Raw genomic sequence first — 21,371 nt, 5'->3', positions numbered from 1 at the left:
CGCTCTGTGTACTATTGTTTTTAATTTAATTTATTTGTTATTTCTCTGTTTTTATAGTTTTCAATTTCAGTGTTCGCTAAGGTCACGTCACCTCTGGATTCGGCGTTCGTTGGCCTTTTTTGTTGTCTTTGCCATGGGTCTATTTATTGTTGTACTGTTTTCTGGGCCATAAACATTGGACTATGCAAGCAGAAAAATAAATAAGAACAAAGGAAACGTAGCTACAGAGAGAGAAAATTTAATTTTACCTAGTAAATTTATTTGTCAAAGAAATTTTAATTTAATTTTTGTAATTTCGTCCTTACAATTTTAATCTTTTTAATTATTATTAGTTGACTTGTTTTTTTTTTGTTAAGAAATTTAATTTTAATAATCTGCAATATATACGATTAAATTGATTTAAGAACTAAAAACTTATATGCACGCAAAGTAAGTGGATGTGACTAAATTTAAAAAAAAAAAACAAATATGTATATAAATATTTAAGAAATATTTAAAAATCTTAATATTATTCTGTAGGTACTGTTAAACAAATATATTATTTTTCGTAGTGCATGCCACTCCACATAAACTTAGTCCAGGTACGGATAGACAGGGGGTTCAACATCCACCCGATCCACTGGCCGAACCTGCAGCGTCTGCCAGAGTTTCCTCTTTCTCGGCTGCGACTTTTCCGGTTTCCCGCGGCTTCTCTGCAGATCACTGTAGGCGGGCGGCGGCAGCAGATTCCGGGGGAGAGCGCCACGGTTCCGACGAAGAATCCTACGGCCGGGCATCCGGACGGGAGTCAGCCAGCGGAGCTGCTCCAGGCGACGTTTGTGGCGCTGCCGGAGAGTCCGGGAGGCGCAGTACGGACGGACTGTGATGTAGAAGAACACCTCGATCACCGAAAAGATGCTGAAGCCCATGAAGAGTCCCAAAAGGCCGCCAGTATTGGCTAGAAAAAATAAAGAAATACAATGTATACATATTATAAGTGTTTTAGTAAAAAAGGTTTAAATAGTTTGTCAAGATGTAAAGAAAAAAGGAAAAACATTATAATTATAATAATAAAACATAATTTTAATAAATGTTAGATTTATTATTGTCCTTATATTAGTATAGGTGTTTCAAATAATCAATCAAACAAAACGATTTTATTTCAATTAATTTGGAATGTATACAGAAGAGTAATATGTTGACTAAAGTAATATTTAAATTTATTTTTAAATGTTGAAACTTATTTTTTTGTTTGGCCTTACAAATCTATCAAAGAGAAGTCACCCATTTGCCTTATAGCTCATTTATTTAATTAATTTAATTAAATTTCGTATTATGGAACAAGAATTGGAATTTTTCGAATTAAATTATTCATAACTATCATGCATTAATTAAACATTCTTAACTCACACAAAAACTCGGTGAAGCCAAACATTTCGGACTTGGTGGTACTGCGGAATGTATTGGTCGTGTAGTAGAAGTGCAGAATGGAGATCTCGCTGGCGTTGCTATAGGGTCCATGGAAGATATAGTCGGGCAGGTTCTCTCCGGCCTGAAATCGGGGATCCGAGACGATCGATGCCGTGGAGAGGGTGGCCTTGTAGGTGAGCTCAAAGCACCCCGGCCAGCAGCTTTCGCAGGATAGGTTCGTCAGCGAGGACTCGATCTCCGTTTGGACCCGATCCGTGCACTGGTTGTCGTTGGGTCCGCACACCCTGGCCGCAGGATCGATCCGGGGCAAGTAGTACAGCACACAGCTGCACTCGCGGAGCAGCAACTTGGCCTCGCACTCCAACTCGCAGTTCTTGCGCGAGTACGTCCGGTAGTAGGCCAAATCGTTCTCGTCCGAGAAGAGACAGCGACGCACCGTCTTCTTGATGGACCGTATGGTGGGCAGGGCGTCCTCGTAGACGGGCTCAATGGGTATCCGTGCCTCTCGTCCAGCGGTCACCACGAAACCGTAGTTGCTCACCTTCGGCAGTTCGGCGGGATTGTGGACGAGCACCTTTAAAACGGGTTCACAAATGGGTATAAATTAAAAAAAGTTTATTTATTACATTTTAACATAATTTAATTTAATTTTAATTAATCGTTTTAATCGTTTTTTAGGTGCGAATAGAATTTGACTTAAATTTATAGGTATGCTTTTATACATTTTATGAGAATCCGTTTTTGTACGACTTAAAATGGTTGAAAATATATATATATTGTTTATTGTTTATTTAGCTAAAACTTAAAAAAAAAATTGTGCATTTTTTTTGTTAAATTATATGTTTAACGATTTTATTTGTCTTTTGTTTATTATTATATTTTTTTGGAAATGAGTAATATTTTGAAAAGTAATAAAACCGTTTTTCCGTTTTTTTTTTTTTTCGTTAAGATTTATATCTTGGTACATTTATATACATAAATATTTATAGATAAGTAGTTAGACCCACCTTAAAGCCCACACTCATGGACTTGGTGCAGTAGTACTCCGCTATGGAGGCGTTCAGCACCACGGTGAGACCCATCCGGATGCCCGTGCCGCCCGAGGTGCGCGGATAGTAGAACTCGGGCAACTTGCGGGCATAGCCCTTCTCCGGCGTCCAGTCGATGGGCTCATAGCGGGAGTTCGGCTGGGCCGTCTCCCACCGCACATCGTCGCTATAGTTCCGGATCAGATAGGACGGGTCGAGGGCATTGAAGTTGCAGCACAGACCGTCATCCGTCAGGATGGAGGTGAAGAGCAGGGAGCAGTCCTCCGACCGCGAACCGAAGCTGCAATAGAGCAGCATTTTCTCGCACGGCTGGGCCACCTCCACCAGGATCGCCTTGAAGTACTTCCAGGTGCCAATATAGGAGATGGTGGTATCCCCGCCCTGGTCGCACAGACCCATCAACAGCGAGAAATTGGTGCTGGAGCGCCCAATACGATCCACCTTGCTGAGCAGCGCCTGGTTGAGGTTACAGATCGTGATCGCCGGAAAGGGCATATTGCTAGTCAACTTTTGCTTGGCACTGGTCGAAATTATAATGGGCGAAGCACTCCACTTCACGTACACGTTGGATATGAAAAACACGGACAGGATCACCACCAGCACAAAGGCCAAGCCGAAAAAGACTCTGGAAAAAAATGCATTGGAGATATGTATATTGATTACTAATATTTATAGTGTAGTAATTTTATATCTCTATTTCGTTAAATGTTTAGATATAAATTGGAGTTAAATTATTTAAATTAGATAAAGATTTATATATAATATTATATAGTAATTTATAACTTTTTAATGCAAGGTGCATAAATCGTATTTTAAAAAGCTAAAAAAGCACTACTTAAATTGGAAAAAGACCCTGAAAAAAGGCATTTGACACATTTTAACATTTTAAAGAGGGTTTTTAATTATTTTGATCATGAAATTGTGAAATAATAATATATATATAATATATGTATATATATACTCGGAAAGTCTAAAGCATTTTTCAACACGGGCATGGTCATCTTAGAAAGCGTTTTGTAAATTAAACATTAAATAAAAATAATTTTAAATACTTAATTATATAAATTAATTAACGAACCTCTCCGGAATGGTGATGCTCTCCTCGGCGATGTACTTTAAGCCATGCAGCGTGCTATTTTTGAGGTAGTAAACCACACTCCTCTTAATGGCCGCACAACCACAGATGGTATTGTCGTCATCGTCCGATTCGGAATCCTTTTTCCACAACGAGGAGCCACTGTGGCGTCGCCTGCTGTCCGTCAACCTCCTCATGATGCACTGTATCCTTACCGCTGCGGATCGGCAATATTTATAGGTCACTGCTAACTGCACTTGCACTGGCGATTGCAATTGCAATTCCATTGCGGTCATCAGCTGAAATCATATTGACCCAGGGCAAACACGGTCGTCCATTTGCAGTGATAACTGCCAAATTGATTTTAGCCCTCCACGGCAATCCGCAAATGTCGAAATTAAAGCAGTTGGCCAGAAAAAACGATAACACTTGTTAGTAAATAATGATACACGCACGGTCATCACTTCAAAAAGACATGGACATTTATGAACAGGTATTGGATGAAAAAATACAAAATCTATTCAAAATCTATTAAGGAAAAGTAAAATCCCATTTACCACACCCGTTGAATTTACAATTTGGCTAACAATATTGTTGATACAAGTAATTTATTAGCCCACAAATTGCTGTGTAGTAATCACAAATATAAAGCCACACGGCAAAAGATATTTATCACTAGCAAATGTTCTGCCAAATAATAACGCATCCATTTCGAAACTCAGGGTGGCAAAATTCATTTAATGGGCATCTGTCGTGAGCCAAGTTAAGTACTTCATAAATAATTTCAATCAACCGGGGCATTTTTAGCCACTCGTCCATTCACATTGGTGTATTAATTGTAAGATACTTTGATTTCCATTAATTGTACGTGCGTATAAAAATAATTCATAGGAGGCGGTCTTTGGGAAGATCCATTTTCAATTATACAGTTTCAATATTTCATAAACAAAGTGTCTCTTCTCTTGACAACAGTAGATAATCAAAAATATTATTCGTCTCTTATTTATATATTTACATAGTAAATTTCCAACCATTTTTTACTTCTTTCAGAAAGGGGAATACAAAATTAAAAATTAAAATATCTACGTTTATATATTCACAATTGCTTCAGCATAAACGAAGCAACACTTGCTTAAATCAAAAATTCTTCATATTTTTCCTGTTTTAAGATCAACAAATTTAGATAACTTCGTGTTTTGTGTTTGAATAGATGTTATGTTCTATAAAACCATTTTTTGCGGTATAAAAAAAATCATTGAAATGTTTTACATGAATTCCCAAAGTTCTCAAAATTGCTTCATTTGTAAAGATAAAATCTTAAAACTCTTACTTCCTAACTAATTCGGGTTGAACTGGAAGAAGTCCACGTTGAGATCGAGAATGGCCTCCGTGTTGGGCGTTTCCTTCATGGTTAGGGCCTCCACGGCATTGTCGCTGGCATGATCGTAGCCATGATTCACGGTCGGAGGAGCAGCTGCCACCGGAGGCTGCATGAGATCGCTGACATTCCTGAGGAGGCTCTCCTCCGACGGCGGATGGAGCTGCCCGCCCGCTGACAGATTCAGACGCTGTGCCGCCTCGTCCGTGAGCGGATCGTCCAGCGACATGCTCAACTCGGCGTAGACCACCAGATTGCGAGCTCCTCCGCCGTCGCCGCCGGCAACAAGAGCTGCGCTTTCGGGCTCGGGCATGGGAGCCTGCGGAGATTCCATGGCGGACATGTCCAGGGCATACTGACCCTCGGGTATGCCCAACACGCGTGCCATTCGGGCATTTACAAAGTGCAGTCCTGAGGTATTCCTTATGAGACGCTGGCTGCGCAACTGCAGCTGCTCCACAAAGTCGTTCAGTTCGTTCAGGAAAAGATCGGAGCGCTGCTCCTCGCTGAGGTGCGAATGCCGCTGCAGTTGGGCGGTCAGAAGGCCAAAGAGCGAGGGGGCAGCGGGAGAAGCTACTGCTACTGGTACTGCCGCAGCTCCTGCTCCTGCTCCTGATGATTGCCCGCTAGGATGTGACATGTGCTCCGGGAATTTGACAAAGTGCCGCTGCAGTCGGCGGCCCAAGAAGATCTTTCCACAGCCCGGGCAAACGGCATTTTTGGGCACGGCACGTGGCGTGGGCATTGTAGCAATCTCCTGGCTGCTGCTATCGCCCTTCGGCGCTGGCATGCTGGGTGCCCGGTAGTCCTTGTCCCGCAAGTCTGCCACCAGCATCTCCAGCATCTGAGCGGAACTGGGCTCCTGGCGGGCAGGGCCATTGGTCACGGGAGCTGGCTGGGCCATGGAGCCGCGCACCTGGCGGCCGGAACGAGTGCGCAGGACGTCGGGATTGGAGCAGGGAGCAGGTTGTTCCTTTACCATTGGCGACTTTTTGGCTGCAGGCGCTGTGGCCACCGCTGAACTGGCTCTTTTCACTGGTCTTCCCACTTTGGGCGGCGGACATTTGACATTTTTCGGCAATGGCGGACGCATGCCCATGCCGACGGGATCCAGGCAGCGATAAATGGTCATCTGCTGGGTCACCGCATCCGTGCGAATCACTTGATTGCGCTTGCTAAAAAGTAATTACAGCGTAAGGGGGTCAAACCAAGCAATTGAGGGCGTTTTAACCCACCGGTCGATTACTATATGATCATCCTTGGACAACTTGTGCAGGCTGCAGGCCAACTGGCATAGGGTATCCTTGTCCTGTTGCAAATCCTCACCAGAATCCGGCAGTTGTTCAACAGGCGGGGATTTCTCTGCTGGATTCTCGGCCGTCTCATGGCCATCCTTGGCGAAATCGGACTTCTTGGGGAGCACCTGAAGGTCGGCCAGGATTAAAGGATCCTCCAGGAGATGCTTCATTTGCAAGTCACGTTTTTTTAGTCCAAATAAATGCAAATACAAGCAAGATAATAAACAAACTGCATTCGGGTTTGTGTGCGCCAGTGTGACCGTCGCTCGTTAAATATACTTTCGGCTAATTAAAATGTGTAAGATGAACGGGAATTCGTACACATAACTGTAAAATAACAGTTTGTCCAATTATTTTAATTAAAAAAAATATATATATACAGAAAACAGATTTTTGTATATAAATCCTTATGAAAAATTATTAAAAAAAAAAAAATTATTATACATGTTCAAATGAAGATTTGTCCTTAAACTATAAGAGAATATTGGCGTATTGTCATGAATTTTAATAACCAAGCTTTTGTTTTTGGAAATTATTACTTTTAAAAAGTAAAGTCGATGCAGAGAATCAATACCACAAAGCTTTTTTTATTTAGTATATTTTTAATGGCAAATTTAAACGACCGCGCAGCGTTCATACTGAATTGTTGGGTTTGAAGTGTGGAGTTCGACAAAAGTCCCTTTTTCAGGAATTGAGACAGGACTTGGCGGTACCGCAGAAAATGGCCGGAAACAAGGGCTACATCAATCTGCCCTGGCAGCAGCACAGGCACGGAGCCCGATACGATCGCCCGTTTCCGGCGATGAGCCGGCCGGAATGCATCGGCGTCTGCAGCATCGACGCTCGCCGGGATTATGTGGACGACGCCAGTGGCGCCAGCTACTTGATGGAGCCACCGTGGCCCCGCCTGCCCATCGATCTGAATGCGGGCATTGAGGACGTGATCCGCAAGCCGACGGACCACGCGACCAAGGATCTGGAATTCGTGTTGCTCTACATTCAGCGGCACAAGGAGCAGCTGCTCCGTAAGCGGCCGTCCCAACCGGGAAGTCTGGGCCTCCAGACGGACTTCATCACGTTGCGCGGCATTCTGCGGCAGATCATGTGCATGCAGTACGAGTGGAAACGGGTGTTCCGCATCAAGGCGACACTCCTCAACGGCAACATCTACCTGGCCAAGGAGGATACGGAGGAGCAGCGCCTGGAGAATGAGAACATGACGGAGGCCCAGTTGAACATGTGCTCCTGGGGCTTCAAGTTCGAGCAGTGCGTCACAAGTGCCCAGCCGCGGGGCAAGCCGGTGACCAATGTGCCGGTCAACGAGGCGGAGGAGTTCATGGGCATGTTCCGTGGTCAGCTGGCCGGATTGAAGCTCCTCTACGGCGCCGAAATGGACTGCGTCGTCAGCCAGGAGCCAGTGTGAGTATTCCACGGTTAAGGAATTTGACAATCTAAAGTACTTAAAAACTTTAATTAATCATAATTAAAATACTTAATATTATCTTGATATTATCTAATTTTTTCAATGAAAATTAAAATTAACAATAACAATAAATCCTCGTTCATGTGGACTTTTCTTTGGAATAAAAATGTTTTTATTATCTGCACTATTTTTAAAATTAAAATTTTAAAAACATTTTTTATATACATACATACATACACCATTGAATAGCTTCTTTCTACTCTAGTTAAATAGGAAAACTTAAGCAGTAGCAGTAGTTATGTGTAGTAGTTTTACAGAATTCTGTGAAATTATTCCAGTTAATTCCTTAGATTATCTGCTCAAAAACTTATTTGACTTTATAACTTGAAAGTGTCCACCTTAAATCGTTATTTTCGTTGTCCCTTTCAGTGACTTTAAAGATCCCGCGGTGCTGAACTCCCTGAAATTCGTGGAACTGAAGACCACCGCCTACAACATGAACCATAACCAAATGCGCAGCTTTGAGCAATATAAATCGGCCAACTGGTGGAGTCAGTCGTTCCTGGTGAACATCAACACTATCTTCGCGGGACTGCGGGACGCCAAAGGCCTGGTGCAGAAGATCGAGGAGATCGATGTTCGCACGCTGGCCCGCAGCAAGCCGTGGAATCCGTCAGCCATGGCCTGGTTCCTGGAGCAGTTCCTGCGCCAGCTGAAACAGCTGCTGGTGGCCATTGACGATCCGTTTGCCGTGGTCCAGGTGGATTTCCGGGAGCGGCGTGCCTCCTACGAAGTGTTGCGCGACCCGGAGCACCAAATCCTGCCTGACTGGTATCGTAAGCTTCTCCAGACAGGATGATAAAGCCGAGATTATTAATTGAATTTGAAACGTAAAAGCTGGAGCTTAGCATTTCTTTAAGAATTGAAACCGAGAAGCCAACATTTTAAGACTATAAATTACCTATGGTAATGTAAAACATAGAGACATTTACAAAATTAAAACCGGAGGAAAACATGTTTTGATTTGATTAGATACATAAACTGAATGTCTGACAAATAAAATAGTTTTTAAGCGTGAGAGAGATTTATACAGAGTTGAAGTTTCAATAATTCTCGCACAATATAACTATGTACAACCTGACTTAGAGCTAAATTTGAATGCATTCATCACTTGAGGTCGTTGGTCTCCAGAAGAGGAACGGCACTGGGTTCCAGTTTGCCACTGGTCGGACCGTAACGTCGCCTGTCCGGCGGACTGCCGGCGATGAAGCCGCCCATTCCAAATGCAAGGCTGCTAGTGGCGCCCAGGGACTCTCGTTTCTCAATGACGCAGTCGAAGAAGCGGGATAGTTTCACGGCATCGGTGGTTCCGGCGGCCAGACTACGAGTGTCCCGACAATTTAGCCAGATCTCCTCGGCGCCACATTTGTCGGCTATGGGTGAACAGAGGGCTCACTAATCTTAATTTAACCGATGGAAGTAAGAAAGATAGACGCACCTATGCCACCCGCCTTCTTCACCGCCGTCTTGGGCTGGCGCTTCTCGTCGATGAGGTCCAGCTTGGTGCCCATCACCAGGATAGGCGTTTGCGTGGCGCCCAGGAACTCCTCCATGTCGAAGCGGACGTGGCCGTCCGTGGCCGAGGTGTTTGAGCAGGAGAAGCTGCCCAGCGGGGTGGGCGATGGGGGCAGAGAGTTGCCACGCGACTTGTATGTGTCCTTGCCCTCCTTGTTGACGATCTCGTAGAGCCAGTCGAGCAGTTGCTCCTGCGATTTGCCATTGGTGAGGTCGTGCACCAGGATAATGCCATGGACGCCAGTGTAGAAGACGCTGCGCGTGTTCTTGTGGCTCAGCGACCCGCCGACGTCGAAGAGCTCCACGAAGTAGGGGCATTGGCGGGCGGTGCCCTCCTTGAACTCGTGGATCTTCACCTGGATGTTGCAGCCCACCGTCCAGCCAGGTCGGACCAGCGACTCGTTGTGGGCGATCAGGTGCGTCAGGCACGTTTTGCCCACACCTGGGGGCGAAATTCTCGGAGGGATTAGTGGCCCGGTAAAGTGGTCGTGGCTACTATTTACCCGAATCCCCAACCACAACAATTCGGACTCGGTTGTTCATCGCCATTTGAGCCAATGTGGCCGTGGCAACTAAATTCAAATATACCCCTAGAAATATACTAAATTCAAGAATTAATAACGTCAATTGTATTAAATTTTGACTAAATCATTTATTAACTTAATTATTTATTTTTATTTATTTATTACAATTTTAATTAAATTTTGTAGATATACTATTTCAATTGTTAAGATAAATGTAATTTAATTTACATAATAACGATATAAATACACCAAAATAGACTGAAAGTATAAAAATTCTAGTGGAATTTGTTTATTGAAAATGGTGTGATATTTTTTGGGGACAGCTGCCGTGTTAATATACTTCTCATTTAAATTTTAAATTGTCTAGAAATAAATATTTTTTTAGTCGGTTTTAGAAAAGTAAATTTTAGTATATTTTTGAGGGTCAACACGGTATATTCGAGCTGTCGCGCGGCGGTCACACTGGTTAAAAAAGCTTAAAAAAAACACTTGGCAAAATTCAGATAATAAACAAAATCAAAAATAGTTGAATTTCGAAAAATATGGAATACGAAAGTGTGCTGATCGTGAAGCCGGAGGTGTTTATCTACAAAATACCGCCGCGCGCGAGCAATCGAGGCTATAGGTGAGTTCACAAATCGGAACGAAAAAAAGGTGACTACTTTTTTTCGCCCCTTTCTTTTGGTCCAAAAATTGAAAGTTTTTCGTGCATTCCGACGCCCCCACATTGCACTCGTGTGCGTACATATATATATATATATATAATTATGCATATATCGTGTGTGTTTCTTCGGGGGCGTGAGAATACATTAATTATGTGTTTTAGCCAAGGTTAAAGCACCCCTGCTGCTGTTGTTGTTGTTGTTTCACTGAACTTCAATTCCAATTGATTTTCTTTTCCATGCAATTATTGTTGTTGAACATTTTCACTTACACGTATCCAAAAAAAAAAAGTGAAAAAGAAAAAGCTTTGCCTTCGTGTGTGTAATTGTTGCTATTTCTGCTCTCTTTGTTTTCCTTTTGTTGTTGTTATTTCACAGTTAAGTGCGCTCAGGTGAGCAAATAACATAAATTAACGAAACATCTCAAATATTGGAGGTATAAATAGAAGTAATTTCCTCTAAAACCCCATTAAACCCCAGTCTGGGGAAATAATTTGCAAGAACCACATTCTACCAGTTGATTATATTATAATTTATTGCATGTATCATTCAGTATAATATATTCGACTAAAAACCGATTATTTCTACAGCGTCTTTAGTAGTGGATAGTAATTCCGAATTAAAATTTCAAACTTTATTATGTTATTCACCCAAGTGAATCTTAATTCTACTTTTCCGATTCAAATGCTGCGTAGCCCAAAATGGAATTTCGACCAAATAACTTCATAAATAATATTATTGTTTGTCTTCTGACAAACAGATAAGGCACATTTCTTTCACTTTCTATAATATTTTTTGACCCACGTTATGAAAGTATTTGGCATAGTTTGTAAAATATTTTATTAATGAATATTTTGTAATTTTTTAACATTCACAGGGCGGCAGACTGGAATCTAAAGGAGCCAACATGGACGGGCAGAATGCGATTGGTGGCCAAGGGCACCGCCGTCGTCCTGAAACTGGAGGACAAGACCAGTGGCGCCCTGTTCGCCAACTGCCCCATCGACACATATCCCGGCGTGGCCATCGAGGCGGTATCGGACAGCTCGCGGTACTTCGTCATTCGGGTACAGGACGACAATGGAAGATCGGCGTTCCTTGGCCTGGGATTCGGGGATCGGTCGGACTCGTTCGATCTAAATGTGGCGCTGCAGGATCACTTTAAGTGGGTGAAGAACCAGGAGCAGATCGAAAAGGAGAAAACGGAGCCCAAGCAGGAGCTGGATCTGGGATTTAAGGAGGGCGAGACCATCAAGATCAACATGAGGATAACGGTGGGTTTAGCTAGCTTATAAACTATTTAAAGATTGAAAACAATCGAGTTTCCTTAAACTCAGTTATTTACCAATTCATTTTTTCTGAAAATAACTAAATGCCTTTTATCGACAAATTGCGACATACACTTTTTTTTATAGAAATCAGTTTTTTCTGGTTACAAACGTGGTTCAAACTGCTTTTAATTTAATTTGAAAATATACCGGCGACCCCCTATAAATTGAACTTTTTTAAGCTCATAGTTTCCAAAGGGTTGGCAAAACAATTTTATCTTAAAATTGTTGAACATAACAACTGATTTTAAACTTCTTTGAAATTCTAATACCATGTAATCGGAATCTCAAAAAGATCTCATGTGAATGTTTAAAGTAAATAAGTTTCACTTTTGGTTTATTATTAGTTTCATCAACGGAGTCGTTTATCTCTTTGCAATCCAATCTCTCATTGAAAGAGCCATCTGCCTTTTTCGCATACCTCCCTTTTTGTTGAATCAGCTTTTTAGAACTTCAGAAATGGGATGATCTTGTGGCTTACAGTTTGCTGATTATTTTTGATTTCATTTGAAGTAAAACTGATAAGATAAGATAACGCTCGGCCGAATTGTAATCTAACTTAATCTTAACTTATTTAATGGCAATCGGTCTGATTTATGTTTGGACTTGTAATACATTTTTGTACTCTTTTACATTTCAGAAAAAGGATGGCTCCGAGGGACCCTCGCGCACTGGCAAGAACAAGGGCTCCTCGGGCGTTCTGCCACCGCCGCCTGGTGGCCTCGGCAAGATCGCTCCACCACCGGCCGCCGCCGCAGCCACGACGGTACGGCAAAGTCCCGGCGTCTCGCCCGCCCACAGACCCGCCGCTGGAGGATCCGAATGGACCGACTACGCATCCGCTGGGTGAGTTTCTACTTGGGATCACAGGCGCATCATTTTTGTACGCTTAAATTTTCATCACCGCTCGATAGATAAACATTACAATTTGTGCTTGATCACATTCAAAAGAACTCATTAAAAACTAGTAAATTCTTCATCCAAGTTTCGCTTGTTTGACATATTATCCCAAAGTTATTAAAAAAAAAACTAAAACAAATTAGTAAGGTTTTTGCGGGATTTCCTCTTGGTAGTAAAATGTTTAGCTAACTAAGGCAAAATAATAAATTGCAACTATATATATAAAAATTGATTTTTTAACTAACTAACGACGTTTATTTAAAAATGATAAAAAAAAATTGAATTAAAAGAACTTTTATATCATAATAAGTAAATGAATCCTTTTTTGCAGTGGCAACCAAGGACAACAGAACTCGGCCAACGCCAACTGGGTGCAGTTCTAGATAGACATCCTCCTGTTCCTGCTGCTGCTGCGCTTCTACCCCCCAAACTTTATGTTTTAAGATTCTACAGATGTTTTTTTTTATTTACCTCTTTCAAGCAAGTTATTCGAATTATTTTCGTTTTGAATACGACCAAAAGATTGAACAGAACATTCAGCAAAGGCGTCACGCGTTAAGGTTAAAGTTTTTTAATTAAATTGAAATTTTGTATTAGTTTCCCCGCCCACCACTCGTCCTCTTTTTGCCTCTCGCTCTAATTCGAGGTGAAAGGTGAAAGCGGGCCGAGTTCTCAGTGAGTGGGGATTTGTAGCAAACTATTTAGCCTGGTTGTTAATTGTATAAATGAAGATAACAATAATTTGTATGGAAATTATTCTAAAATGTAATTTGTTAACGTCGAGATAATGCAACTAAAAATGCAAATTAAGTTTAAATCATGTTATACACGAACACGAACACTGCAAACACTAAACTAAAGTGAAATATTCAAAGTTTGAGTACTTACACACAGCATACACACACGTGAAAGGACATTCCGCAGATGAGAGATAGGACGCATTACATACCAATCTAATTTATTGTTAACTCTACTCCAAATTCTCCCTGATCAACTTGTTTTACACCTACCTTTTATGGAATAAAACCAATTATACAGATCTATCATCCTGTTGCCGTTTTTGACTTCAATCAAATTGTGTGAAATTGAAATTAATTTAATAGAATTCAGAAAGTTAAAAACGTTTTGCCATGGATTGATATTTGTTATCCGATTACTATGTTAATGCGCACGCCTCATTTGGAAATAAAATGATTCAATGGTTAAAGAAAGCAACTCCAAAACAGCCACAATTGACTATCGATAATCAAAAGTCGATAATATCGATAATGATAATGTTTTCAAATTTCATTTAATTCGATTTCACAAAATTTGAAAGAAACGCAATCGAGAACAAGGCAATATTTATACATTTTTTTTTGTTGTTTAAAAGTGGCACACACATGCATAGCAATTAAGTAAATCAAATGAATTATATATAATATACAATATGAAGAAATATCCATATGTATTTAATAAACCACATTATTGTATAGAAGGAAATCTTGCTAACTCTGAATTGTTGTTTTAGAAATCGATTTCCCACCCCAAATCAATATCCTGCGACTAGACGAAACACTGTGTTCCGGCCTCTTGTATCTGTTGCTGTTGAAAGATGATCAAAAATCGAAAAATCTAAAAAAAAAAATAACGAGTTCTATTTGTTCAATAAATGTTTATAATTAGAGCTGCATCTGGCACACACTTTCATCGCTTTATCTACTGTATATCTATGTGAAACCCCAGCACTAATCTAGTGGAGACAGCGGGCTTCGTAATGTTTTTAAATCTGACTTTTTATATTTTATGTTGTGGGTAATTTTTAATCATATGCAAAGGGAAAGATCAATTATTTGCCGTTCTTATATCGACATTTTAAAATCAAACAAAGTGTGTTCAAATATATCCTTTTCAATATAAAAAAGAAAAACCCTTCAAAAGTATCGATTCATATTTTTCACATTTAAGACCGGCCTTATAGATGTGAAACGTGCTGTTTCCATAGATTTGCGTTAACGGTGGAAACCACAGAGCTGCTAGACAGGTATTTTTACTTTGCGGCTCCCGTTTTATTTCCGTAGCTCACTTGAGATAACCTTCGAAACGAACATATTTGCCAGCTTTGAGCAGTCAGCAAAATCAACAAAACGAAACATAAATTATATGGAAATAAAATTATATATATATATACACACAAGATATATACAGAATGTAATTAATATTAATGAAATACGAAATAAAAATAGCAATGAATTTCGATGTAAATTTGATTAGCCTATTTATTTCATTGGTAAAAGTGGATTGGACGTTGAAAAAAACTAAGTTTTATCTTAATAATATTGGTCTGCTTGTAGATTTTGGCTGAAATTATTCAGTAGAAATATTTATTTTAAATATTTAGTTAAAGATCGCATGGAAATTCAGTCTTTTTATGTTAATGCAAAAAGCCTGATATTTAATTAATATTAACTTCCCCTTGCTAAATAAAAACCAAATTTTTCATTGATTTTTCTTTTTTTTCATATGTTTTTATTTAACTTACAATTTTGCATTCGGTTTTTTTGTAGGTTGTTTTTTTTTAATGATGTTTTTTTTTAGATTTTCTTATTGATTTTTTTTTAAATAATTCTTTAGGTTTTAGTACATATAATTACAACGCAATATTTTCATAGGACTTCGATTTCCGACTTTCGACTGCCGCTTGACTTCGCGCCGATATACAATTAATTTAGCCAGCTTCCAGCTTCTTCTACAATTCGCTTTAGTAATTTGCTGATTTTGGATTGTTCATTATTACATAGGTATGCCGAACTACATGGATCAATATTACATCATCGTATGCTATTCATATACATAGCTATATGTATAAATAGATGTTGTGTATATGGTATAACCTGGCTAGCTTGAAGTTACAATCACCACAGATTATGTATCATGGTTTTTGTTTGGGTATTAGCGACCTTTTTCACCCGATCTGCCCATTGCTTTGACAGGCTCGACTTCTCTAGTCATACTTGGATTATTCCGAAGATCATCTTTAAAGGAATTTATTTACCAGACGTCGAGCCAATCAATCGCAACATGTAGATCATCGTTTAATGTTTCCGCTTTCTCCTTCCTTCTTCAGTTACGGGTATATTTTCATTGTTTTAGTTTAGACTTTGTTAGGTGGAGTTTTGTTTTCTGTTTCGGGGGGAAGACACCACATATGCATAGCATCTTGAGCTGTATTGGGATTCGGAAATTGGGAGAAATGAGGCGGGATAGGCGGTATACAGTAGCATATATAAATAGTATATATATGTAACATTATATTTCTGTCTCGGTTTACTTGTGGTGTCTCTTAGTTTTGTTATTTACACAGCTTCATTTGTGGTTTGCATAACGCCAAACAAGGGTTATTCATTTTACAATAGCTTTTACTATTACTGTTTCGCTTAATTTTAATTCAGACGCACAGCTGGCATATAACAGATATCGTACTCCTAAACTCCTCACTCCGTTTCTTGTAATGCTTGATGACAATGATCAACAGTTTGTGTAATAATGCCTTATATTGGCATTATCTTTATCAACATAAACATCTTTTGCTGTCATCACTATCAGCATGACTTTTCACTTAAGTGCTATCAACTAAAACATAACTTAACCTTATCTATGTGTGATTTTTGTGTGTTTTACGTACATTTGCTGTATGTCGGTGCAAGGAGTGTGGGGGAAAAGGACTTTTTTATAAAAAAAAAAATATTTCTATAATAATTGGTAGGCAAATATCAAACCGAAAAACTAAATATAAATTTACACTTTATGGTTCTTATGGTTTATACTTCCAATAGGCCGTTCTTTTAATTTCCGCGCGTTGTCTTCTTTTTTGATACCAAAAGGTAGAGTAGGGTTTGTGTTTTGATGACCGGGGGAGCTTAGCTTTGGGCTGGGATTGCGATTGGTATTGGATTACATAAAGCGCTGGCGTTTACTGCTGTAGTGGCAAATGTCCATTTTGTCGTCTATGGGACTGCCGGGACGCTTGCAATGGCGTGCTATTTCGTTGGCAACAAATGCAAATAGTTCCGGGCCACTAAAATATACAAAAAAATGCATTAGTAAATATGGTTAGGAAATGCTTGAATAGACAGCTGACGATACCTAGGTCCTTATTTTAACATTTGACAAGCATTTGTGAGTGCAAAAAAATCTTAAAATAATAAATGTTATTTCCATAAAGGATTCTACCACGGTTCTGCCGATCTGATAGTTATTAACATTGAATGGAATGCACGAGGTCGTGTTCAAATTTGATTTTTGCTTAAAATTCGGACTTAAATTAATTTTAGCAATGAAGTTGTGAATTAATAAGCTCAATTTTGAAATATCGCCTCAATAAAATTGAAAGACTTTCAAAAATACCTCTACCTGAATTCGCTTTTTTCTATTGTTGTACAACTTATTGTATTTTTCTTACTATTGGTTATCCATATAAGTAAGTATTAACATTTTGGTCAGATTGTTGAAACTAGTTTTCAATGCTGTTGCTTAAAAAGGTATTTAAATGTTTCCTGATGCGAATGCTAAACTAAAATGCATTTTAGAATGCAACATTTTAAAACGAAGAACGTCCATGGTTCCATAAAAAATAGGACTGTTAATATTTCTTGTATATCTACACAACGAAGTCCAGCTCAGCCAGTAACAAAAATTTTCCATCAAGAAAAAATATATTCCTCTCAGTAGTTTTCAATAAGGATAGTAGAGATGGGATGCCGTTCGACTAACCGTGGACGCAGAACCAAGGCCTCCTTAAAGGTGTGCAAATCATCGCCGATACCGCCGCCGGGGGCACCGCCCGTTCCCTCTTGCCGGCCGCCAGCTGCTCCGGTGGACAACAGATGTCCGCCGGCGACTGTAGGCGGACCACCGGACAAACCCAGTCCCGAGCTGTGAAATCCCAGGCCAGAGCCACCGCTGCCGCTCTGGTGGTGATGCTCTGGCTTCGGTGAGCTGCGGAGAACAAAGAAATAGAATCCATTTTAATGGGGGTTGTTCGGGAAAAATTGCTAATGGGGACTCACCGACGATTGGCATGTGGATTTGAGTTGGATGGCGGTAGGGGCTTTCCGGCCAGATAGGCCAACAGATCCTCGCGCCGTATCATCCGGCGTTTTTTGCTGCGCGCCCAATCGGCCAATTCGCGTGTGCGTCTTTGGTAGCCGCACTGAATGGCAGCGTCGCTGGTGCGTTTGAGACCATCACATGATTCTGGGAGCGATCGGAGGACGTACATTAGTGATGCATGCTTATATTGTTGGATTGACTATTTAAACGCACCTTTGTAGAGTGTTGTCACAGTGCCAGCTGCGGTCTGGAAGGGCAGCCAAAGGGCGCCTGTGTCTGAGGAAAATGTGTTCGATGAGCGCTCTGCAAGAAATTATTAAATTATTTAAAAAAAAAGTTAATACTTTACTTGTTTTTTTTTAAATAAATAGGTTCGTTCCTAATTGTGTTAAGAATGGCTAAAAGTTTTGATGCATTTGATGCTAGGGGTATGATTGATTCCTAGGTGTGTTGTTATACCACATTAGGCAATTCTAGAGATTATAATTTCCGAGATACACTGATTTTAATAAAAAAAATATTAATTTAATTTTAAGGGAAAAACGTATTTTAATTATATACTTGAAAATTAAAAGAAAAAATTATATCAATATACATATCAAACTGTCGCTAAAATTCAAACAATGTCTTAACTTGGTGGGCTCCAACAAAACTTTGAAAATATCAGAATATAAGGGCTTTAGATTATCTATAAAAATAGTGCTTTTAAGCAACAAACTTTAAGCCATTTTTTTAATACCTTTCATTACCCTTTCCTAATATATACTGTTCTTCTTGTATGGGTGATTTACAGAAATTTAAAATTACATTTTTTTGGATGGTATCCAGATTTTGACTTGGAAAATCCTGTATACCCAATATCGGCAACGATACAAAATTTCGAATACGAAATTGAATACCATATGTTATGAAACAATTATTTCGAATATAACGCAATATTTGAGTGGGTGATGAAAATTTCAGTATTGCAAAGGCAAACGAAATCACATTAAGTGCGACATTTTGGTGGATATACCATTTTAAAAACTCATCCCTAGCTTAACCGTTTGCTACGAAGAGAAATGGGAAAATAACGGACCTAAGATCCTTGCAAAAACAATTTTTAGGTGGAACAGTAAAAACAAACATGTCCGACCTGTCGATCGTCTTGTTTCTCTTAATCTCTTTCTTTTGCCCCTGCTCCTTGCACACCTGCTGCACGAAAGGACGAAAAAGGACGAGAGAAAGAAAAACCCTTATCGATCCGAAGGTAGAGGAAGACAGCGGTGCAAGAGGGATGACGATAGGCTCTCGAAAAAGTTGTCAGTGAAATAAAAACAACAATGGTAAAGCAAAGAGCGAGTGAGATTAATCTTTCATTTATTTCCCCTTTTTTTTCGCCATCCGAAACAATGACGAAAGCAAAACAGCTGTTCGACCCACACACACACATAGATGAGCCTGCACGCACATGTTGATTAATGATATCAACAACAACAAAACAGGCAACAACAACAACAAATTGGGGGAATAAAAATTCTTTAAGGCGACGCCTCTGCCCTTCTCTCCCTATTCCATTGCCATTGCACTTGCCACTCTCGCCATCTCACTCTTTGCTAGTCCTCTCTCTCTCTTTTGCTCCCTGTTTGTTCTATTGCATCTCCCCCCTTTCCAAACCAAAACAACAACACTAGAGCCCTTTCTGCATTTTGATAATGCGTAGTACAGGGAAAGAGCGAGAAGGGGAGTTGCATTTTCGTGAAAGCCGGGCTGCTGCCTCTTCTTCTTGCTCTTCCTCTTGCTGTTCTATTTATACCTCGCCCAAAACTATTTTTGAAGAGAGACTGCACACACATACTCACACACACAAATAGATAGGCAGACACACGGATAGAATGGAAACACAAAGAACATTAACAAAAAAAAAGCATGGAAGCCTACGCCCTTGGAAGGGATAACGGGATCTCACCTCTGTACAGCTGGGCAACGGCGGTGGCCGAATCCTGGAATGCTCCCCAAACGGTGCTCAGGTTGTTATCCCTCTGACGCACATATTCCCGTTCGAACTCGTCGTGCTGACCGTGGATTTCGCGGTGACACTGCTCCTCCAGCCAGCTCTCCTCACCGCCCGACTCCGGTTGTTGTTGCATTTCTCTCCTGCGACGCACTCTCTCTCTATCCTGCAAGCGAGGTGCTCCAAGTTACGGGTTCTTTCCCGTTCCGGCAAATGCCTGGACTACGGTCTTCTTCTTGCGTTCCTCCTTTGCTGCTGCTGCTTCTTCTGCTGCTGCTGCTACGACGACACACGCACACACACTGGCACACACGCGAATCGCACCAACACACACGCACTTTGGACCACTCTTGGTTTTGCTTTTCGAATCACCAGCAAATCGGTTGGTAATCCGCCGTTTCGACCGTTCTTTTAAGCCGAAAGCTCCTCCGGCCACCCGGTTGTAAATGATGTTAATTTATTTGTTCTCCTCACGACGAACGAGCAGCACTTTTATGTTGTAAACCAGCACAAAAAAGAACTCACACTCAGCGACAGCGATGCCAGATGACCGCGAACTGTCAAACGAACGCTTGCATTCTAGTTCGATTTTTGGTAACAAGTTCTGAACTGATGAACCAGTCACGAAAGAAGGGTTCTTAACAATAAAGATGGTTCCTGCCTAGCAATGCTTAATATAAAATTGAAGAAATTAAATTGCAATTGATAAGTTATTATTAAAATATTACACTTCAAATTTCAATAGGTGCGGAAGAAAGTTTGGAACTTGTGAACCAGTCACGAATCACGGAGTTACAAAATAATGAATAAAATAAATTGACAATATAATTGCTATCTATCCTATAAAACCACAGAAATTAAATTTAAAATATTAATTATATGATATATATTAAAAAATGTTAAGCTAAAATATTGATATAACGAATTTCTAGGTTGACAATTCCTTCATATGTTCCTTTAACGGAACTGTTTTATATTAAGTCACTCTTAAATTGTTCTATATTTATGGTAGCAAAACAAGCCAAGAGTTGAGGAGTATGAAAATATATTAAGAGAACGTAAGTTAAAATTCACGGTTCAAAATATCGATTAAAAAATTTAAGATAAGGTAAGCTGAGTTTTAAAAATTAAAGTTTTAAAATTTAAGTTAACTATAATGTTGATCTGGACCAATTTCATCTAATATGCACATATATACCTTATTCAATATTTATATCTATAATTCTGGGAAATTCTAGTTCTTCGTTCATTTGTGAACTAGTGAGCAATTTTCTTGTAAATGTTGCTAGTACATGCAACTTTGTGTTCATCTGGATATATGTGCATGCATAACAATAAGACTTCATAAATAAAATGAATTTAATTTTGTAACCTAAATATTTGTTTATAGCAGGGCTGTGAACCACTCCGGAGTAGAATTACTCCCAACCGGAGAAGTAGCCATGGCCACAACGACTGTTATTCTTCATTGCTGGATTCAAGATTTGAATTCAAAAATTATTACAGAAATAAAACTGTTAATAAACAATGTAAAATGACAACCATGTAAAAAAAATATCATCCGCTTCACCTTGAATAACTATTTTTGTACTGAACATACGAAAAAAAAATTAAAACAAAAAAGTAGTCCCAGTTCCGTGGGAACCAGTTGCAGAGCTGATAACT

The 21,371-nt window shown here is 39.9% G+C and overlaps 6 protein-coding genes across 6 annotated transcripts; 2 read left to right on the top strand and 4 right to left on the bottom strand.

Moving 5' to 3' along the window:
• Positions 1-426: 426 nt before the first annotated feature.
• LOC108149971 (pickpocket protein 28) lies at positions 427-3,931 on the bottom strand. The gene is made up of 4 exons (XM_017277890.2): positions 3,538-3,931; positions 2,418-3,084; positions 1,390-1,984; positions 427-937 (listed from the first exon to the last, which is right to left on the bottom strand). The coding sequence occupies exons 1-4, from the start codon at positions 3,828-3,830 to the stop codon at positions 573-575; spliced, it is 1,920 nt and encodes a 639-aa protein (XP_017133379.2). The 5' UTR covers positions 3,831-3,931; the 3' UTR covers positions 427-572.
• A 99-nt stretch (positions 3,932-4,030) lies between these two features.
• Positions 4,031-6,470, bottom strand: LOC108150044. The gene is made up of 2 exons (XM_017278009.2): positions 6,148-6,470; positions 4,031-6,087 (listed from the first exon to the last, which is right to left on the bottom strand). Exons 1-2 carry the CDS (start codon positions 6,378-6,380, stop codon positions 4,872-4,874), a joined length of 1,449 nt encoding a protein of 482 aa, XP_017133498.1. The 5' UTR covers positions 6,381-6,470; the 3' UTR covers positions 4,031-4,871.
• A 372-nt stretch (positions 6,471-6,842) lies between these two features.
• On the top strand, positions 6,843-8,711 carry LOC108150030 (decapping nuclease DXO homolog). The gene is made up of 2 exons (XM_017277991.2): positions 6,843-7,629; positions 8,063-8,711. The coding sequence occupies exons 1-2, from the start codon at positions 6,932-6,934 to the stop codon at positions 8,490-8,492; spliced, it is 1,128 nt and encodes a 375-aa protein (XP_017133480.1). The 5' UTR covers positions 6,843-6,931; the 3' UTR covers positions 8,493-8,711.
• Positions 8,621-9,796, bottom strand: LOC108150031 (rab-like protein 3). Its single transcript, XM_017277992.2, has 3 exons — positions 9,712-9,796; positions 9,132-9,650; positions 8,621-9,066 (listed from the first exon to the last, which is right to left on the bottom strand). The coding sequence occupies exons 1-3, from the start codon at positions 9,755-9,757 to the stop codon at positions 8,801-8,803; spliced, it is 831 nt and encodes a 276-aa protein (XP_017133481.1). The 5' UTR covers positions 9,758-9,796; the 3' UTR covers positions 8,621-8,800.
• Positions 9,797-10,180: 384 nt separating this feature from the next.
• On the top strand, positions 10,181-14,104 carry LOC108150023 (NECAP-like protein CG9132). The gene is made up of 4 exons (XM_017277983.2): positions 10,181-10,357; positions 11,272-11,668; positions 12,363-12,568; positions 12,954-14,104. Exons 1-4 carry the CDS (start codon positions 10,275-10,277, stop codon positions 13,003-13,005), a joined length of 738 nt encoding a protein of 245 aa, XP_017133472.1. The 5' UTR covers positions 10,181-10,274; the 3' UTR covers positions 13,006-14,104.
• Positions 14,105-15,874: 1,770 nt separating this feature from the next.
• On the bottom strand, positions 15,875-20,266 carry LOC108150027 (UPF0472 protein C16orf72 homolog). Its single transcript, XM_017277987.2, has 5 exons — positions 19,662-20,266; positions 17,927-18,016; positions 17,671-17,857; positions 17,375-17,599; positions 15,875-16,679 (listed from the first exon to the last, which is right to left on the bottom strand). The coding sequence occupies exons 1-5, from the start codon at positions 19,840-19,842 to the stop codon at positions 16,556-16,558; spliced, it is 807 nt and encodes a 268-aa protein (XP_017133476.1). The 5' UTR covers positions 19,843-20,266; the 3' UTR covers positions 15,875-16,555.
• Between the last annotated feature and the right edge of the window lie 1,105 nt (positions 20,267-21,371).

Source organism: Drosophila elegans, unplaced genomic scaffold, assembly GCF_018152505.1.
Source record: "Drosophila elegans isolate 14027-0461.03 unplaced genomic scaffold, ASM1815250v1 contig_149, whole genome shotgun sequence".
Lineage (NCBI taxonomy): Eukaryota > Metazoa > Arthropoda > Insecta > Diptera > Drosophilidae > Drosophila > Drosophila elegans.
The sequence above is the reverse complement of the archived record's forward strand: the minus strand, read 5'-3'. Positions and strand labels throughout refer to the sequence as shown.

Bases quoted from the DNA above. Each gene is read 5' to 3' on its own strand.
- LOC108149971 (XM_017277890.2), bottom strand. From the start codon at position 3,830: ATGACCGCAATGGAATTGCAATTGCAATCGCCAGTGCAAGTGCAGTTA. The intron at 3,085-3,537 runs GTTCGTTAATTA...ATTTTTTTCCAG, and splicing joins AGCATCACCATTCCGGAGAG to AGTCTTTTTCGGCTTGGCCT. The intron at 1,985-2,417 runs GTGGGTCTAACT...CCCGTTTTAAAG, and splicing joins CCATGAGTGTGGGCTTTAAG to GTGCTCGTCCACAATCCCGC.
- LOC108150044 (XM_017278009.2), bottom strand. From the start codon at position 6,380: ATGAAGCATCTCCTGGAGGATCCTTTAATCCTGGCCGACCTTCAGGTG. The intron at 6,088-6,147 runs GTGGGTTAAAAC...ATTACTTTTTAG, and splicing joins GATCATATAGTAATCGACCG to CAAGCGCAATCAAGTGATTC.
- LOC108150030 (XM_017277991.2), top strand. From the start codon at position 6,932: ATGGCCGGAAACAAGGGCTACATCAATCTGCCCTGGCAGCAGCACAGG. The intron at 7,630-8,062 runs GTGAGTATTCCA...TGTCCCTTTCAG, and splicing joins GTCGTCAGCCAGGAGCCAGT to TGACTTTAAAGATCCCGCGG.
- LOC108150031 (XM_017277992.2), bottom strand. From the start codon at position 9,757: ATGGCGATGAACAACCGAGTCCGAATTGTTGTGGTTGGGGATTCGG. The intron at 9,651-9,711 runs GTAAATAGTAGC...TTTCGCCCCCAG, and splicing joins TGTTGTGGTTGGGGATTCGG to GTGTGGGCAAAACGTGCCTG. The intron at 9,067-9,131 runs GTGCGTCTATCT...GTTCACCCATAG, and splicing joins GAAGAAGGCGGGTGGCATAG to CCGACAAATGTGGCGCCGAG.
- LOC108150023 (XM_017277983.2), top strand. From the start codon at position 10,275: ATGGAATACGAAAGTGTGCTGATCGTGAAGCCGGAGGTGTTTATCTAC. The intron at 11,669-12,362 runs GTGGGTTTAGCT...TTTACATTTCAG, and splicing joins AGATCAACATGAGGATAACG to AAAAAGGATGGCTCCGAGGG. The intron at 12,569-12,953 runs GTGAGTTTCTAC...CCTTTTTTGCAG, and splicing joins ACCGACTACGCATCCGCTGG to TGGCAACCAAGGACAACAGA.
- LOC108150027 (XM_017277987.2), bottom strand. From the start codon at position 19,842: ATGCAACAACAACCGGAGTCGGGCGGTGAGGAGAGCTGGCTGGAGGAG. The intron at 17,858-17,926 runs GTGCGTTTAAAT...GATCGCTCCCAG, and splicing joins TGTGACAACACTCTACAAAG to AATCATGTGATGGTCTCAAA. The intron at 16,680-17,374 runs GTTAGTCGAACG...TGTATATTTTAG, and splicing joins GCCTTGGTTCTGCGTCCACG to TGGCCCGGAACTATTTGCAT.